This window comes from Vulpes lagopus, chromosome 24, assembly GCF_018345385.1.
Source record: "Vulpes lagopus strain Blue_001 chromosome 24, ASM1834538v1, whole genome shotgun sequence".
In the NCBI taxonomy this organism is placed as follows: Eukaryota; Metazoa; Chordata; class Mammalia; order Carnivora; family Canidae; genus Vulpes; species Vulpes lagopus.
The window spans coordinates 49,909,816-49,930,745 of record NC_054847.1 but is presented as its reverse complement, the minus strand read 5'-3'; the positions used below and the strand labels follow the sequence as shown (position 1 = coordinate 49,930,745).

Genomic DNA, 20,930 nt, shown 5'->3' with positions numbered 1-20,930 from the left:
TATTTGTTTCAGGAGTACAAGATACTGATTCAACAATTCCATACAACACCCAGTGCTCATCACAAGTGCACTCCTTCATTCCCATCACCTGTTTCTCCCATCCCCCCACAACCCTCCCCTCTGGTAACCATCATTTTGTTCTCTATAGTTAAGAATCTATTTCTTGGTTTGTCTCTCTCTCTTTTTTCCTTTGCTCTTTTACTTTGTTTCTTAAATTCTGCATATGAATGAGATCATATAGTATTTATCTTTCTCTAACTGGTTTATTTCCCTTACCATTATACTCTCCAGCTCCATCCACATTATTGGAAATGGCAAGATTTCATTCATTTTTATGGCTGAATAATATTATATATATGTGAATAATATTATATATATGTGTATACACACACACACACCCCACATCTTCTTTATCCATTTATCAATCGATGGACCCTTGGGCTCCTCCCATAATCTGGCTATTGTATGAGACATCACCTCATAGCTGTCTGAATGGCTAACCACAAGAAACAAGTGTTAGTGAGGATGTGGAGAAAAAGGAACATTCATGCCCTGTTGCTGGGAATGCAAACTGGTGCAGCCACTGTGGAAAACAGTATAGAGATTCCATAAAAGATTAAAAATAGAACCACCTTATGATGCAGAAATCTCACTCTGAATATCTACCCAAAGAATATAAACACACTAATAGAAAGGGATACATGCAGTCCTATGTTTATAGCAGCATTATTTACAATTCCCTGGGTATCTTGATCCAGGCTATGGCTTAAGCCAGGGAAGCTCATTATGTCTCCTGGTCAGGTCCCTGTCTATGCCTAAGCTCTCTTCCCCATGCAGCTCCATGTGAAAGTATGATGTGTTTTTACTGCTCTAAATCTGTATATTCTCAGCAAGAAACAGCAAGAAAGTGTGTCTCTTCAAAAAGTTTAAGCATCATTACATTTAATTGTCTCTGAGGTGGTTACTTGTCCGTACTACTATGGTACCCAGAAAACTTGATTTTGATTAGATAAACATGAATCACCTATCCAACCTGAAGTTAGAGGTGATATTAACCTTAAGCAAAGGGTGTGGCCTGAAATTTGGGGGTGGAGTTGATCCTAGAGGAAAAACAATGCATGTTAAGTAGAAGCCAGGTGAATAGATGTTATGGTTCTCTAAATAATGACCATCCACTAATAAGACAAAATTGATGCTGAGTCTCCAAACAGATTTACTTTTATGTTTTGCCAATAAAATAAAGATTTAAGTATAGATTTTTTTTTATCTTCTGATCAGATGATCAGATCATTATCATAACAAAAACATTTAGGAACTTCCTAATTATCTTTATCATCTTGGATTTATCAATATTTGGCCTACTGCATTGTTATACTCTTCTCATTCATATGTAGCTCTGCATGTCTGTGTGTGTAATTAGGAGGGGGTGTTTTATATATATTACATATGTATATATATATATAATGGGTCTCTATGTAATATGTATTTTATATATCTATCTATAGGGTCTCTATGTAATATGTATTTTATCTATCTATCTATATATATGAATTCTATACTGGGTAGATGACAAATAAAATGGTGGGACATATTCTGATATAATAAGTGTCATCTTGTCCATTTTCTACCTGAAGATGAGATTTATTTTTAGATCGTATCCCAATTAAAAAAACTATCTCTATGGTGAGGTGAACCTTGATTATAGTATACAATGTTTGGAATAAAAGTAGATAAAGGTACAGAGCAAAATGTAGCCATTCTTAGGTAAATAAGTAGTCAAAACATATTTAGCTGCAGATTCTAACAGAAAACTTCCAAAATAACAATTCAGTACAGGCTTAATCATTAAAGAAACTAAACTGTATCATTAGTGTACACCAAGAATAATCTGAATTGATGGATAAAGTCCCTAAAACAACATAGAAGGTACTTTAATTTCAGTGCAAATACATTTGGACAGAGACAAACAACAGGATAAAGCAACCAGGAAAGGTCATAACATGACAATTCCTTTAGCTACACAAGCTAAGTATAGCCACCAGATCCTTTGAGGGGAATACTTAAAAGTTAATTTAGGAGATCCCATGACTTCTTTTTCTGTGCCTTCCCCACCACTTCTATAGCACATGGACTTTTGCTAGCACATCTCCTCCCTTTGCTCACCAGTGGTCTTCAGATCAGTCCTTGGAGCTCCATCACCAAGCCATGGACCTGAGAAGTAGTAGATATAGGTTTTAGAGCCTTAGAACTTCAGCTTTCTTCCAAATATCTCTCCCCAAGCCATTTCTCTCCTTGACTTCACATACTCAAGGATTTCGAAAATCAGTAGGTTTGGGGAACCTGAGTGGCTCAGTGGTTGAACATTTGCCTTTGGCTCAGGTCGTGATCCTGGGGTCCTGGGGTTGAGTCTTGCATCAGGATCCCTGTGGGGAGCCTGCTTCTCCCTCTGCCTATGTCTCTGCCTCTCTGTGTCTCTTATGAATAATTAAAATCTTTAAAACAAAACAAAACAAAAATTCATAGACTTCACTTGTTTTCCCCAAGCTTCACCCAAAGCAAATAAGCCCTTGCACTTATTCACTTGGTATGTAATGCTCTTATACGACACCTCTCCAGGTCATGACTTCCTTTCTTCTTTCTGACCAAAATCTGAATAGTCATTTCTCAGGGAGAAGCAATGCCATAAATCTTCTAATTTTCAGCATTTAACACAGTTGCCATTATAGACTGCTTTGTTGATGATTTGATTTGACTGTACTTTTCCTAAGGACAGCTGTTAAATTGTGTCTTGCCACCCTTATAACCCCTATCTACACTGTGTGTGTCTGAAATATAGATTGACTATCTCAACATTTGTTCCAGATTGCTTCTAGTTTTCCCTCTTGTATTGCTAAACATCTACATTTCTTTGAATCTCTTACAGTGGAAGCTCCAGATAGGCCTTAGAGGATGAAAAGAAATGTGCTCAAGCAAGGCCTGAAATTGGAGCTGATCTCAGAATGGGAAGAGTGGCAGTAGGAAACTATAGAGTTGGCAGGCCCAGGCATAGGGTGGCTTCTATCCCCATCTTGTAGGTAAGGTAGAGTGATCATGGAGGCAAGGATGGAACTGTGTCACAGAAAGCTGTCCCTTCCTGATACCTTCTCCGAGGAACCCATTTAGTTACACCTGTTCTGTGGTGATCCAACAGGGGTCATTCCTATACATCAAGTGTGGAGTTTACTTCCAAGTCCTAAGTCATTGGATTCCTTGTATTACATACTTGTTATTTATGTGTTTTTTGATACTTAAAACCAAACTCTGACTTCAGCAAATGTTTGTTGAATTAATCAACAAACACATTAAAGAGTAAATGTTACCTGACTTTAAATGAATTTTGTAACATATAATAAATACCTTTCACCTTTTATAAAATTTTGTCTTAATGTTCTTCTTCTGATGGGATGAATTGCCCCATTTGAACACTCATATTGCTTCATCACAGAAAGCACTGAAAACCTTTTTTATCTAGTTTTGAAAAAAAATACGCTGATACTGCCTTTACAATCATTAAAAATAAAAAAAAAACTGAAGTAGACTTTTTCTTATAATGAATGACATGCTAATAAGCAAAAAGTGGATAAGACAAATCTAATAAAAAGAATGAAAAAGGCATTCTTCATATGGTGCAAGTTAAGCTAATAAGCAGTGACTCATTCAAATATAAAATCAGAAAATATTAAAACTCAGAAAATTATCTGGAGGGTAGGACATATTTGGGCTTTAAAATTTTGTGAATCTAAATTTTTTCTTTTTTTTCCTGTTTGTATACAGAGCCAAAGGACATAGTTCTAATTATGAAATGTTCATTAATATGAGTAAAAAACATTCCAGCTACGTCCACCCAAATTGTGCCAAATAAACAGTTTCTTTGGGAGAAATTGAATTAATTCTATCTGGCTTAAGGTAGGATAATTAATTTTAACTGGCTTAAGGTAAAATTATTCTTGTAATACAGACTCAGCCAGCTAATTATTTCTCCATATGCTACTGTTCCCCTACACCTGCCTCACGTTGGCACAGCAGACCTCTCACATTTCCCTACTCTTTCGCCATGTTGTCAAGGACATGCCACCAAAAAAGCCATCAACTTGCCTCCAGCACAGAGAACCAGAGTTTCCTGCATTAGTGAAATAGACCATTGTGGTATTTATTTAAATTAACTATTAATTGAAAAAAAAATGTTCTCAAAAATAACTTGATATTATCATTAACAAAAGATATTTACCCTAATCACTAAAGTCACACACACACACACACACACACACACACACACACTATTCAATAATGCCAAATCAGAAATAACCTAAAATCATTTATAATTATTATAAAGGGAACTATAATATATTTTGAAAACACTGTGTGTTGACTTGTAGTTTTCCAAGTTTTAGTGGACATAAAAATCATTGTTTTTTTGTTTTTTGAGATTTTGGCTGAATCTATCAATATTTTATTTTTATTTATTGGCTGTTAAAATAATTTTTTAATTTTTATTCAAATTCCAGTTAACATACAGCATAATATTAATTTCAAGTGTACAATATGGTGATTCAACACTTCACTAGAACACCTGGCACTCATCACAAGTGCACTCCTTAATCCCCATCCCCTATTTTACCCATCCCCTACAACCTCCCCTCTGTTAACCATCAGTTTGTTCCCTGTAGTTGAGTCTGTTTCTTGGTTTGCCTCTCTATATCCTTTTTTTCCCCTTTTGCTCATTTGTTTTGTTTCCTAAATTCCACATATAAGTGAAATCATATGGCATTTCTTTCCCTGACTGATTTATTTCACTTAGCATAATAGTCTCTAGCTCCTTCCATATCACTGCAAATGGCAAGATTTCATTTTTTATGCCTGAGTAATATTCTATTATATATATATAATCATGATAGATATTATATATAAAATTATCATGTGTATATATATATGTACACACTTATATATGTGTATATAGAGAAGGGAAAAAACACATTTTCCTTATCCATTCATCAGTCTAATGGATACCTAGCTACTTTTTAAAAATATATACATCACTACTTCCCAAGTTACATGTCTATTAACTTGGAATTTTCATTTTAGGAAAGCACCCTATTTGGTACAGTAGGACCATGATCCAACTTCAGGAAACATTGCTTTAAGAGGTCAGACATCTAATCTATTTTTGAATTCCTTCTCTCTACCATGTGAATTCTACTGAACATACATGGAATAACAGAATGCTAGCAAAGGAACTGAACGTGAAATGTGAATGTGATTTGTAATTTAATTGACTTCCTATTCATGTTACACTAAAATAGGGCCACCTTCACACACACACACACACACACACACACACACACACATACACACACACACACGCGGAACTATGAATATTAAGTCAAAGTTGGTTAAAAAGCAAAGAGATGATTATTGTTAGTTACTGATGTATTGATGCTTCCTTTCCAGTTTTCCTAGAATTTAGAGAGAATTAGAAAGGCTGCCAAATGCTGTGGGGATTTAAATACCATTAAATTAAGCAAAATAAAATGATAGGGAAACAGAAAGTGATGGGCAGTAGCAGAGGAATATGAAATGAAAAATCTCTCAATTATGTCAACAACCGTATTAAATTTAACTGCATGAATTAAAAAGAAATAAATCCAGCAAGTGAAAAGAGTACGCTAAGCTGTGTCAAGAGCCAACAGCTATTTTAGTGAAAATAAACTGAAACTCTAAAGAAACAGTACATTGTCCTCATGAACCCAAATTAGTGCTTTTATTTAAACCTAGTGGCTAAATTTTGGAAAACATAATAGGATAATGGCATTTTGGTGCTGGAAGAATCTCAGCTATTTATTCCAGACTCTTTTCTTAAAAATGAGGAAACTAAAGGACAAAGAGTATTATTTGGTCCGAAATATTGAGCACAGACCAGAATAGGAGTTTATTCTTTCATCCTCTAACGTCAGGCCCCATTTTCCTGTTACAGATGTGTTCAGTCACACATTTAGTGGTTACCACTTTCCCTGATTACTAATACAGATGCTCTTTGGAGTCTCTTTTGTAAAGGCACCAACCTATGGGTTTTTCCCTCATCTTATAATTTTATTTTTAATTTGAATTTTTGCTTTAGTCTTAAAGAAGTATTAAAACCATAGTGTTTTGTCATTTTAAGTAAGAAACTAAATATTATGTCTTTATCATTGCTTTAAATCAAGCTAATATAAATCAACCGATAACAGCTATGTGAACTGCCAATCATTTTGCAATAATATAGTGGATTATTAGTAGCATGCTAGACACATCAAACAGAAATGATATAATTTCATATCTGAATGTCACAATTTATAATACAAAATTTCATGAAGTTTCTAAATCTGCAAAATATAAGTTACGTAAATGTCAAAATTTGTCTCTTGGTTTTAATTGGCTATCAGACAAAATATCATTGATCTGCTATACAGAAAAGAGATTTTGAAGGATATTATAAGTCTCCAACAGCCTTATAGACCTATTGCCCTCTAACATAGAATTAATAGGAAAGTAGAAGAATTAAATATTTAATTAAATAATGAAATTTAAATAATGAAAATGGAACATAAATTCATTTATTTATATATCTAGCACATATTTATGAAGGTGTGCCAAACACTGTAGTAGTTGAGATTTACTATTCATAATTTTAATTTAATAAATTTAATTTTATTTAATAAGCTATGATAGCATTTGTGAAAAAGTGAAACCCCACCCAGTGATAATATATCCCTAGAAATAAGGATTCATATATACAAAATCTTACCTTCTCTCTGGTGGAGAATCACAAAACAGAAAAAATAAAATTCCTATTTTAGAGTTTATAAAAAATCAACTCATTGTATGTATGTGCATGTACATTTGTGTGCATGCAGGCATATGTGTATTTAAGGGTGAGTGAGGACAGTCATAGTTTATTAGAGAAAGTGTCACCCTATTGTGTAGTATATTGATTTATTTCAATCCCACAGGAACTCTCAGTAGATACCTCTTTATGACACTCATAAATGGTACTTAAGAGTTTATCTCTGGTAATTTCAGAAATTCTTGGGGAAAAGAACATTGTTCTGCTCAACCCATGCAATCCCATTCACTTTTGTTAAAATGTATACAAAATCAGGATGCATTTCTAATTTTTATGAAATAGCTAAATTATCAATTCATAATGACATCCACATGTAGCTTAGTGTTTTGCCTCAAAGAAAAATGAATTATTTTCATTTTTATACACAAAATACATTTCACATATGAAAGGGTTAAAAATTTCCATATATCCAAAATAATCACTATGTCAAAAATTAAAATTTCTGGTGTACCTTGGAAAGCAAAACAACATAAGAATAGTTAAAAGAAAACATGAAATGACCCTATCTAATTATCTTATTCTGTATTTAAATTATTACTATTTTATAACAGTATAAGAATAGGTATTATTTTTATTCTTAAATTATTCAAAATAATTTGAGCAAAGAAGGTTTTGAAAGAGAAATAGTGAATGCAGAAAAGTTAACAAATCCATAGGTTTGCCTGCTAAACATCTGAATGAAAATAAAATATTTCTAAGGGTAAAGTTACTAAACAAAATAAATGTGATGTCATTCCTATTCAAGGAATGGACACTATCAGAAAAGTAAATTCATTAGAAATTGACTTTGATAGCCTTTCCACTTTTAGATTAATTCATAATTTTCCTGAGACACATCAATTACCACTCTGTCACATTAACTTTCTGAAAATGACCAATTGTGTGACCTGAAGTAAGGAGTTCAGTTGCCAGAATGACTTAAGAAAACAAGCCTCCAAAAAACTTCAGGAGAGGCATGTTGACTAGTTCATGGGGCTTTACCCAGTAGAACACTGACAGCTTTATCCAATACCTTTTCACTTCAAGAAGTCTTATTTGGAATGGAGAATACATACACTGCATAACAATAGAGTTAATTAAAGCTTTCTAAGTACAAAAATCTGTCACTTGATAAAGGAAATAAAGTAAATCATCATTGATAGGACAGGAATCATATCTAGGAAAATGGTTGGGAATTATGATTCTACTTTTCTCCATTACAGCAAAACAAGGACATATTTTGATAAATATTAGTTTATCTGTGTTTGTTCCCAGTTTATTTTGTTGTCTTCTCTATCATGGGCACAAACCTCACTTTTCCCTTCCTTGTCCCTCATTTGTCTTCTTTTTTCCTCTCTTCTCTCCTCTTCTCTCTGTCCTCCTAAAAGTTCCTGGAAGTGAACAAAGGGAGGAAGGAAGGTGGAAGTAAAACCTCAGAAAGAGATCAGAATTCATGAAATCCTTAAAGTTTTGTTTTCTTTTTCTTTTTACCACCCCTTTGTGAAGATGTCCTTTTCTTAATCACACCATTTACCAAGTTGTCTCAGAAATTCCTTCTCCCTGTATCTCTCATAGGCATGGTCCCACTTCTCAAGTATTCTTACTGATTAGTAATTTTCTAATCTATTAATTAAAAGTTCAGGTGCATGCTGCTGTATGTTTAATTTTAAAAGATTGATGCACACATAGCTTTAACATAGGACATAAAAGCAACAACAAGATGGAGATTCGCGTGATGCAATCATTCATGCTAAGGAGAATCTTTGTCCTTAAATTAGTAGTGTACTTTACACTATTTTTTTAAGATTTTATTTTATTTTATTTTATTATTTTATTTTATATTTGAGAGAGAGAGAGAGTTTGTGTGTGTGTGTGTGTATGGGGAAGGGTTGTGAAACAGCAGGAGAATCAGACTCTGTAGGGAGCCTGGCACAGGGCTTGATCTCAGCACCCTGAGACAGTGACCTGAGCAGAAGGCAGATGCTTAACTGACTGAGCCATCCAGGTGCCGCAATAGTGCCATTTAAAATGAAAATTTAAAAATTTATTTCCTATAATATGAAAGCCAAATATATGCAAAATATAGCACTATATATTTCAAATATGTATGTGAAATTCTTCCCTTCTTGTATAAATAAGGATTTATTTTTAAAAAGTCATTGAACAATGAGAACGGTAAAGTTCAAGAAATTAACACAATTTATTGATATGGAGATTTCTGTGAATAGCAGGCAATTCCGTGTCTGTCACAGATACTTGTTAAATGTGATTGGATATAAAGATAACACAGTAAGAGACTTTACACCTCTTTTAGAGACTGATAATTGAGTGGTTACTGTTTTGGCACTTATATGTCAGCACCTATATATAAGTGTTACTCATATATAGAACTTATTTTCTCATAAGTATATGGTGCTTCTATATGGTAATTATATACCTATATACACAGAATACTCCTATATGATATTTATATGTGTAATTATATACATATAAATAGCTTTTATTTAAAAAATATTAAAACTACAATTTGGCTTCATGTTATAATAAAATCTACAGTATTTTCTGGACTTAGGCATATTTTATTTGCAGCTTTGATTCATTTGGTGTTTGGGGACATTTGAATCTCAATCCCAGTGGGGGTCTCTGTGGAACGAAGGATTTTGACCTGCAGCTGCACTATGATAAGTAATTATTTTGGTTCAAGGGTAAGTCTGAATCCTAATGAAGAGCATTGGAATCACCAACACCTCTTCCTGGTCATCAAGATAATATATGTTTAAGGGATAGTTTTCTGACTTATGAACACGTCCACTGGTTTGGTCAGGCCTTCCAGAATCTTCTCAGTTTCCAACTTCTGTTTAGTTCTAAGCTGAAGAACTACACTTGTCCCAAAGAGACCAGGTCTGGCCCCTGTGCCCTATTGACAGGACATGCCAATTGATGTATATGCCAGTTCCAAACAGTCCCCATTCAACCCTCATATTTCTTAACTGACATATTTTAAGTTATAATATTTTGATGTAACTAGTTAGGAATCAAAATGAAATTGAATGAGTTATTCCATCCATATTCTCATTCTATTTTATTAGCCTCATCATAATGTACTACTGATAATAATTTATGTGTTTATCTCCCCATATAGACTTTTAGCCCATGCTGGGCAGGGATAATGATTCATTAATCTTCACATCACCCAGCTTCTACCACAGTAAGTGATACAGAGTGTAATAGAAAAACTTTTTCTGTTCCAGTGACCCAAATGCAAACAGGTATTTTGATGATCAAAACTTGTTTCATAATTGAAATAATTCTGTTCTTCCACAAGTAGAAATCTGTATAAAAACAACTCTACAGATTTATCAGTTGTATATGTTAGAATCAAATATACTATTATGGCTGGTTTCTGAATCCATATAATAGAAAATTATGATTACTGACTATAATATTTCACTTTAGATATCTGTACTGCCAAGTCACAGAACACCAATGCAATTGAATTTTGCATATGCAATTAATCCCTAGAATCACAAAGAATAAAGAAAAGTGATATGGAATTCAATTTTTCTGGCCATTTAGCTTTTAGGACTCATATGAGTATGAACTACTTATATAATTAAAAAAATATGAGCTTATCAAACACACTTTTAATTCACTGTTAACAAGATAGAGTGAAATAATAGAATTGTGCATTAAGATACTATACATACTTTATTTTTTAAAATATTTTATTTATTTATTCATGAGAGACACAGAGAGAAAGAGAGAGAGAGAGAGAGAGAGAGAGGCAGAGACACAGGCAGAGGGAGCAGTAGGTTCCATGCAAGGAGCTTGATCTGAACTCAATCCCAGGCCTCCAGGACCACACCCTGGGCCGAAGGTGGCATTAAACCGCTGAGCCACCCGGGCTGCCCACTATACGTACTTTAATGGAAGAAATAGAAACAAGATGTAAATGTTTTTCAGCATGTTGACAATAAAACACACAAATTGCACCATTAAGAGATTATTTTTAAAATCTAAAAACTATTTATTTTTAAAAATCCTATCTATGCAGTAATTATGTCTATTGGCTTTAGGATAAAACAATTGCAATTTGAAGTTCTCAAAGTCAGATTCTGAATTTAATTCTAGTTTTAGTATTTGTTCTATAGGCTATAAAAGGTATTTGCAACATGAGGCACTTGAAATGACTCAAAAATAATTTTTCTGAGACTAGAAAAGAACCAGAGGAGTAAACTTCCACTGAACTGAATTGTTTATGCAGATACTATCGCTGCTGACTAATGCTTATTAGGCAGTTGTTCAAACTAATCGAGAAATATACTTACTGAGAAATAAGATCAATTGCTTGAAAAATACTGAGACAAAACTATAAAAGGAAACAAAAACCACAAAGGTCCATCCCTTCACTTCTTTCTTCCTTTTGGAAAAGCTTGGAACTGTCAAGTTTGTCGTATTGTAACATTTTCATACAAAACTGGTTACACTCTGTTTTCATATTCATGAACAATGTTATTCTACCTCACAATGAGAAAGAGAGCAAGCTATCAGATGTTAAATAGAAGGGAAATGTTCAGATTTGGAGGTGGGTGGAAGTGAAGGCAGCATTTACTGAGCATCAGGGAGGCACGTATAGTGAGTGAGAACATTTGCTTCCAAGGAGCACCAGTACCTTGCTTTTCTCCTGCAGTTCAATTTGTGACGTCTTGAAATTAGGACCTTGAGAGTTTGAACTTAATCTAGTTTTCCTATCCAGGAGCTCTTCCATTTCTTTCACCTGGGCCTTTAGCCTTCTATTTTCTTTTTCCAGTCCTTGTTTTTCTGTTTCAAGCATTTCCCTCTTGTCCCACTCTGAGATATTTTCAGCCTGCAATCTCTCTAGCTAAACAAAGAAAACACAGAGAGGCAACATGTAGCATTGGTAATTGCTAAAAGGCAAGGCACCTTGCAAAACAAAAACAAAAACAACCCACTATGGAAGGTTCACAGATACATACATTTATGTAATTTTTAAGAAGAAAACTGGATTTGTCTGAAAAGTTGTGAACAACACAAAGGTCCTAAGACCAGGCCATGCCTTAGATAAACATACCTTTCCTCTTGGTTCATGAGACTATTTCTATAACCATATAGCCCATATTTGTCAAATAAGTATGTCAAGTGAAAAGCAATGGTACTCTGCCAACAATTTCCACTTAAATGATGAACATTTATCAATTGGGAAGGCACAAAATAATTTCTTGGGCAATTCTGGTTGCATGGATATACTTCATGTATTCATTCGCTGGTTTATGTATTTATTTACTATACCGTTCAAGTTCCACATATTATGTTAGTCACTGAGAACAAAGACAAGTGAATGTAACAGGATATTATACATTCCATAATTGGAATACCATAAAATATAGTCACACACACAGTGAGTGAGTGGTTAATTGGATTTCCAGGGAATAAAGGTTGGCCACCATGGCCAGGGGGCCAAATCTGACTCATCTATTTTAATAGATCCCATAATATTGGCATTATTTTAATGGTTGAAAAAAAGAGAATACTCTTATAGATACATTAACATTATATAAAATTCAAATTTCAGTGTCACAAATAAAGTTGTATTGGAATGCAGCTGCATTCATTTGTTTACATCTTGCTTATATGACTGTTCTTACACTAATAGTGACAGAGTTGAAATGCTGGGATAGAGACTGTTGGGATAGAGGCTGTATGACCAGCAAAGCCTCAATTACTATTTAGCCTCCAACAGAAAAAGTTTGTTTACCTCTACTTCCACCCCATGGTTCCTAACCAAGGTTACACATGAGATTCTCTTGGGGAGATGTTTATAATTACCAGTGACTAGAACCCACCTCTAGAAGTTTTGATTTAATGAATTTAGTTCAAATTTTATGTCCCCCTGGGTCAGTTTTTATTTCTAACATTTTTATATTTAGATTTTAAAGAGGCAATAGCAAATGGGTTTATATTATGCAGTTTTATTGTGTTTAAATGTTTGCTCATTATAGTGAGATTGAATTACATTGGTCTGATATGATTATTTTTTCTTACTCAGGATATTGTAAGCAGAAATGATTAGTAGCTCTTTTAGCTCTAAATTCTAATCCTGAGCTCTGAATTCTAACCTTGACTTCACCATTGATTCAGTGGGTAAGCTCAGACTGGTAACTTCATCTCCCCAGTATGAACAATTTATTCTCCAATGTGACAGAGTTTGTGAAAAGTGAAGTTAATTAAGTTGACAGGAAAACACTTTGCATAGCAATATTCTACTTAGAGAAGAAACACTGTGGTAATATAATTTGGGAAAAATAATTATATAGGTATTTCTCCGATATATTTGGGCATATGTATATCCAAATGTCAAGGTAATTTTATGGCATAGATCTGTACGGTGAAGCCATTCTTTCCAGTAAATAAGCAAGTAGAACCTAGTCCTGTTTCTGTCACTTTCTCATTGGCTGATTCCGAACAAAATGTTTCCTCTTTCTGTTCCTGTTTTTAAATAAAATTGAGAACACCAGACCCACCAAATTTGTGCAATTATAGGGACCAAATAAAGTCAATTATTCAAAATGCCTTGCAAACTATGTAACATGTTTAAAATATGAGACATGTTAAACAGTTAAGGATAAAAATTGGAAATTATCTATTTTTACATAGTTGTTTCAAATGGCCTGACTGCAAGGTATTGATTAGTATTAGACTATTACAAAGTATTTTTCAATGACATTTTAAATTCTAAAAGAGAAATCAACTGAATCAAAAGCAACAAAATGTTAAGACTTAAAAAAGGAAAAATATTAGATTTCAAAATATCTTTGGAAACGGATTTTGGCTAAAAATTTTCTAAAATCTGTTTTCTCATATACAAGAAATTGTACCATTATTGTAGAAAATATTATGTTTCCAAATCAGAGAAGCTCTCGCTTCTAAAATGCAGGAAACAAAAATTACATTCTTGGAACTAGATCTTGTTTATCAATTAAATATAATAAACTATAAGGTATGTTATTTTATTTTCAAAGATTTATTAATTTTTAATTAATAATTAATTTTTTAATTTTTTAAATTATTATTTATTTATGATAGTCACAGAGAGAGAGAGAGAGAGAGAGAGAGGCAGAGACACAGGCAGAGGGAGAAGCAGGCTCCATGCACCGGGAGCCCGACGTGGGATTTGATCCCGGGTCTCCAGGATCGCGCCCTGGGCCAAAGGCAGGCGCCGAATCGCTGCGCCACCCAGGGATCCCTCAAAGATTTATTTTAGAAAGAGGGTGAGAGAGAGAGAGGGTGCATATGAGCAAGGGCGGAGGGGCAGGAGGAGAGAGAAAATCTCTGCTGAGTGAAGTGTCTGATGTGGGGCTTGCTCCTAGACTCTCAGAGCATGACCTGAGTCGAAATCAAGTCAGACACTCAACTGACTGAGCCACCCAGGCATCTCAAAGTTCACATTTCAGATGATGTGGTTTAACATGTGGGGTATCTATTTGGGGATATGAGGTGAAAATAGTATTTCAAAATCCAATTACCAACATGTCATTTTTTTAATTATTAAGATTAATGCTTAAACATTTTGACTATCATCACATCACTTATCAGAATGAAAATAATAAAGCTATAACAAAAAATAATTAACTTGGTGATAAAAAATTAATTTTAGGAAAATATATGTATTTCTGGCCAACGACAAATATGCTATGTCAAGGCTTTGTAAAATTATAGGCATTTAAAAGAAATTGCTAAAGTCAATTTTATACCTGATAACAGATAACAGGTAGAACTAAGGTCTTAAATAAGTAACAGATAATTTTAATGAATAAACTCCAAATCTTTAAAAATATAATTTATAAAAAGTAATAATTATAACAGTTGTAACAGAAATCTTAAGTAATGATGTCTTATTATTTTCTATTTGTAGTTTATTGACACAGCAATTATTTCATAAATTTATGTATACACCACACAGCAAAAAAGTAAAGGTTCTGTAGAAATTGGAACATCATAAATATAAAAGCTTTATTTCTTTTCTCATTTTATAAAATTTTTTATCAGGTTATTCTTTTCCAAGAATCATATGAAAATCTACTACATTAAAAGCCATTCAACTGAGGGGTGTATGGGTGGCTCAGTCAGTAAGCGTCAGATTCTTGACTTCCACTCAGGTCATGATTTCAGGGTTGTGAAATCCATCCATCAGGCTCACACTCAGTGGGAAATTTGCTCAATATTCTCTCTCCCTCTGCCCCTCCCCAGCTCATGTGTTCATGCTTTCTCTCTCCAAAATTATTAAATAAATCTTTAAAAAAAAGGCATTCAACTGAATGCAAGTTAAAAAGAAAATAAAATCAGGTGCTACTTTAAGCTTCCAGAATTTATTGTAAGCAATTTTAATAGTAATATCAAATTGAAATGGAGTTCCATTAATTTGCTTTTAGTGATCAAGAGAAAATCCTAAAATGTTCCAATTCTAACTCTTCTATACTATGAATTTTAACTAATAGTGGGTACTATTGTTAATTAAATTTCATGTAATATGGGAATTATTGAAAAAAAAGTTTTCTAAAATTTTTAATGTAAAAATATATTATCCTAAGAGTAATCAGTAAAATATTTGTTGAGTTAATTATTTCCAATGTTATGCATATTAAATATTATGAAAAATATGTAAACACCCAAATAACTATTCAGGTGTTTAACAAATATTATTACCTCTTACATAAGAAGCTTGGAATATTCTATTGACAAAATACAAATAAATATATAGGTATAGATTGGGCAGAGATTCATGAAGGATGAAACTCCCTGAGTGTGATGAGAAATATCTGCAATAAATTAAGCAATCAGAGGTTACTTAGAGGAATAATATGTAAGCTGAAACCTGAAGTTTAAGAAGGAAGAAACAAAATCAAGGCAAGAATGTTCCAATAAAGGAAGCAGGAAATGGGTTTGAACATTATTAAGAGCCAAGAGTTCTATCATGAAATATTAGGTGTGGGATAGAGTACAATATGAAATCTAGACAAGCAGGCAGTGGTTCTTGAAAGTAAGTGTGAACATAAGAATCATTTGAGTTGCTTGTGGAAAATGTAATATTGTGATTATTCCTAAAGATAGAATATGGGGCCATCTCTAAACATTTTAATCTACTCGCCTGATGTTATTGCTGCTTGTTATTGAGAGAACATCAAAGATTCTAATCAGTATAATACTACAATGCAAGTTTATGAAACCAGGGCTGTGCCATTTTGTTCATCAGTCTGGGACCTAACACATGCTATGGAAGTAATCTACAAATACTGTTGAAAGAAGAAGAAAGTGCACAATGATAGTCTAGGAAACAGCCTTCCTATATTTCAGTTAGACAAAAAGCAAAATTAAGAAAGCATCCTAAAAAAAAAAAAAAAAAGAAAGAAAGCATCCTAGAAGGGCCAGTTATTTAGCTTACTATGCCTAACACCAGTAGGATTTCTCAGATTTACTCTTAACTCACTGATCTTGGCATAGCTCCACTGCATTTTGTGGCAGGTGAATGCAGTGATGTAGAGAGAATACTTCCCGTAAAATGACCTACAGTTGAATCCCAATTCCTTTATCCTGAAAGCCTCCATTTTTCATTTATAAAATATAGAAAATATTTCCTAGAGCCTAGTCTTATGAGGCAGAAATTATATTATTTATATTTATTCTAAACTCAGTATTTCGTGTGATGTTTGTTTTCTAAAGAAAAAAAAACCATATCAACAGCTGAATCAAATACCGACAGATGAAAATAGTATATTAATTTTTTATATTTTTATCAAGATGACAATCATTTGGTAAATGGACATTGTCAACCCCCCCAACAGAAAACCGCCAACAGAGTGTACTATGTGGCATTCTGCGGGTTAGTGAAGAGTCATCTAAAACCACAGGGTATTCCAATAATATATTTGCAAACATTCAGAATTTTCATTTTAGACAAGTCAGCCATAAAATCACATCACAAACTGAGATTTTGGAAGTTAGAGGTAAAAGGCAGGAAGCTTGCTATTTCCTAGCAGTATGAGATTATTACTCTTTTACTGAGGGTAATATATATTTCCGGTAAAGAGTTATATAGGTTATTTCTTATCCTTACATTAATCCTGTACATTTGTACTTGCTGCCATGAGGAAAGTGGGGTCCTTAAGAGTAGAAGCAATTCTCAAGGTAGGCAAAGAATCCAACCTATGGCTTACCTAAAGTTCCTCTCTGATTCCAATCCTGAGCTAATTATATCCACACCATGCTAACAGATACCTGCTAATATATGTATATCCCTTTGCAGTAGTACCCATAACATTCTGAGGGCATTGTACTATATATTTTCTTTTGAAATATTTTGGAGTTTTGAATATTGTTCATCTTTCTCTAACAGCAAATTTATTCAAAAGAAAAGCAATTCTATCGACTCAGAGTAAAAAGTTGATTCACATATTACTGGTGTCAACCCACCCCGGGGTCTTTTAACATTCTTTCTCTAAGTCTTAAAATCACAAATAAGAGGGCACCTGGGTGGCTCAGTTGGCTAAGCATCTGCCTTTAGCTCAGGTCATGATCCCAGGGTCCTGGCATGGATCCCCACATTGGGCTCCCTGCTCAGCATGGAGTCTGCTTCTTCCTCTGCCCCTCACCCTGCTCTTGCTCTCTCTCTCTCTCTCTCTTTCTCTCTCTCAAATAAATAAATATTTTTAAAAAAATAACAAAAAAGAACTGGATAAACTCTTTCCTAAATTAAAGTCTACTTCTCACAAGTTCAGAGTTACATACAGCTCAGTGATAGCTCACACCATCTTTTACCAAAAGTCAAGAGAATAAATGATTTTAGTAATGGGCAATGTCACATGTATTTTCGTTACTTTAATTTTATTTTATTATTTTTTAAAGATTTTATTTATTTATTCAGGAGAGACACAGAGAGAGAGACAGAGACATAGGCAGAGGGAGACACAGGTTCCATGAAGGGAGCTCAATGCAGGACTCGATCCCAGGACCCCGGGATCATGCTCTGGCCCAAAGGCAAAAGCTGAACTGCTGAGCCACCTAGGCATCCCTTTAATTTCATTTCAAATCTATGAAGAGTTTCTAAACATAAAGATCCCTAGAAATAATTTGAAATAAAATGTGTGACAAAGTTAAATAAAAGAAGAGGGATCCACATGCAAAAGAAATAATCTAGGCACAGACACTACACCCTTAAAAAAATAACTCAAAATGGATCACCAACCAGAATGTAAGACACAAAACTGTAAAACTTCATAGATGACATAAAATACAGGAGAAAATTTAGATGATCATGGATTTGGTGATGGCTTTTTAGAAACATAACCAAAGGCATGATTCATGAAAGAAATAATTAGTAAAACAGACCATTAAAATTAAAAATTTCTGCTCTGTGAAAAACAATGTCAAGAGAATGGGAAGACAAGCCTAAGACTGAAAGAAAATATTTGCAAGAAACATATCTGATAAAGGACTGTTATCCAAAACACACAAAGAATTCTTTAAATTCAACAGTAGGAAACAAACAATGCATTTGAAAATGAGCCCAAGATCTATAGATAATAGATAATGAAAGCAATGGGATACCACTACACACCTATTAGAATGGTGAAAATCCAAATACTGACAACACCAAATGCTTGTGAGATTCTTGGAGCCACATGAACTCTCATGCATTCCTGGTAGGAATGTAAAAAATATGGTCACCTTGAAAGAGAGTTTGGCGGTTTGTTGCAAAATTAAACATATTCTTATCATACTATCTAGTGATCATTATGCTCCTTGGTATTTAGTAAGAAAAGTTACAAACTTACATCCACATAAAAATCTGCACACACACAAAAAAACAAAATTAAAAACCCCCAAAACCTGCACTAGGATGTTTGCTGTGGCTTTAATCATAACTGCCAAAACTTGAGGCAACCAAGATGCCCTTTGGTAGCTGAAGGGATAAATTGAAGGGTGTCCAGACGATGTAATATTATAAGGCCCAAGAAAGAAAGGCACTATCAAGCCAAGAAAAGACATGAAGAAATCTTAATGCATATTACTACAAAGCCAATCTGAAAAGACTTCATCCTGTGTGATTCCAACGACAAGGCATTCTGGAAAAAAAGCATCATAGAAACACTGAAAAATATTAGTGTTTTTTAGAAGTTGCAGGAGGTAAAAGGACAGGTTGAAGATAGGGAAGAATAAGTAGGTAGAGGACGGAGGATTTTTATGGCAGTGAAAATACTGTATGTGATACCATAATGATGGATACATTAAATATCTGTCCAAATCTTTATTATGTATAACACCAATACTTAATGTCAACCACAGGCTTTGGGAGATAATTCTGTGTCCGTGTAGGTTCATCAGTTGTTACACTGTGCTATTCTGTGAGAGCTTTGATAATGGGGGGGGCTACGCATATGTGGAGTGGGAGATATAAATCTCTATACTTTAGATTTTGTGGTTACTAAAGCTTCTTCAAAAAAAAAGTGTAATAAAAATGTTTTTTAAAAAGAGACTTTTTCATATTTTGGATATTCACTCTATATCAGATGTATGTTTTACAAATATTTCTTACTGATCTTTGGCTTGTGTTTCAATTATCTTAATAGTGTCTTTGTAGCAAAAGTTATAAATTTTAATAAAGTACAAATTAACAGTTCTTTTTCAAAAAAAAAAAAGAAGAAAGAGAAAAAGGAACCCTCATACACAACTGAAGGAAATGCAAACTGGTGGAGACACTATGGAAAATAGTAAGGAGACTCCTCAAAAAATTAAAAATAGAATTATCATATCACCCAGTAATTCCACTAGTGGGTATTTACCCATGAGAAATTAAAACACTAATTTGAAAAGATAAAGCATCTCTACGTTTATTGGAGCATTATTTACAATAGCCAAGATATAAAAGCAACCCAAGTGCCCATCAATAGATGAATTGATAAAGAGGTACATATACATATATATACACATATACAATGGAATATTAGCCACAAAAATGCATGAGATCTTCACATTTGCAACACCATGGATGGAGCTAGAGGGTCTCATGCTAAGTAAAATAAGTCAGTTAAGAAAAGACAAATATCATACAATTTTACTAATTTGTGGAATTTAAGAAATAGAACAAATGAGTAAAAAAAGAAAAAGAGACCAACAAAAAAAAATACAGACTCTTAAATATAGAGAACAAACTGATGGTTGCCATAGGGGAGGTTGGTGAGGGAAGAATGAAACAGATTAAGGGGATTAAGTATGTGGACTGTGATGAACATCGAGTAATGTATAGAATAGTTGATTTATTATATTGTACACCTGACCTTAATAAAACAACTTATGTTAATTATACTTCAATTTAAAAAAAGGAGGCAAAAACACATGAATTAAAGACAATGCAAGTAAATTACAAAAGAACAATGCATCTATGTATAAATAAATCAATATATATTAGAATGACAAGAAAAATACTTTTATAAAGACTTTACTTATACTCTGGCAGAGAAAACTTAATAGGTTTCACAAGTAAAAATTGAGTATTTTGGATCCTTGTTTTTGCAACAGCCAGGCAGCCTAAAAAGTCCTGACTAGTGTTACAAAATTTCACACGCAAATATCACTGAATCATTGAAAAATGATGTAGATGATGTAATAATCGTCTATGAATATCCTAGTAACTGTTAAGATTTAAAAATGTGAATGAACACACTGTTATGTTAAACATAGAAAATTGTTTTATGAGCATGTCCTTAGAACAAGCAGAGAAGAACCATAGCTTAAAAACAAAGCAATGAAAGATGCTTTTCTGCACCTCTCCTGCTGAGCTCTAATGTGCTGCAGTGGATTTCTTATAAACTTGTTCAGGCATGAACTTTACAGAAGCAGTACTTCTAGAACTTGAGAAGTGAAACACAATAGAGGGTTTAAAATGTGGATCTTGTTCCAATAAGAATAGGAACCAGAGGTTTATATAAGATGTCTAATGGGACTTAATTTTGCCATG

General features: G+C 33.5%; 1 protein-coding gene across 6 annotated transcripts in view; it reads right to left on the bottom strand.

Moving 5' to 3' along the window:
- Positions 1-301: 301 nt before the first annotated feature.
- The window catches only part of CCDC102B (coiled-coil domain containing 102B), a 185,004-nt gene continuing 164,375 nt past the window's right edge, over positions 302-20,930 (bottom strand). For 4 of the 6 annotated variants that reach the window (XM_041739450.1, XM_041739453.1, XM_041739451.1 and 1 more), the window contains 3 exons: positions 11,571-11,780; positions 8,214-8,289; positions 302-2,211 (listed from right to left, as the gene is read on the bottom strand). In XM_041739450.1, coding sequence (XP_041595384.1) covers positions 2,138-2,211; positions 8,214-8,289; positions 11,571-11,780 — 360 coding nt within the window. In that variant the 3' untranslated portion in view covers positions 302-2,137. Of the gene's footprint in view, positions 2,212-8,208; positions 8,290-11,570; positions 11,781-20,930 lie in introns of all 6 variants that reach the window. The other 2 variants (XM_041739452.1, XM_041739456.1) reach the window with 2 other exon arrangements.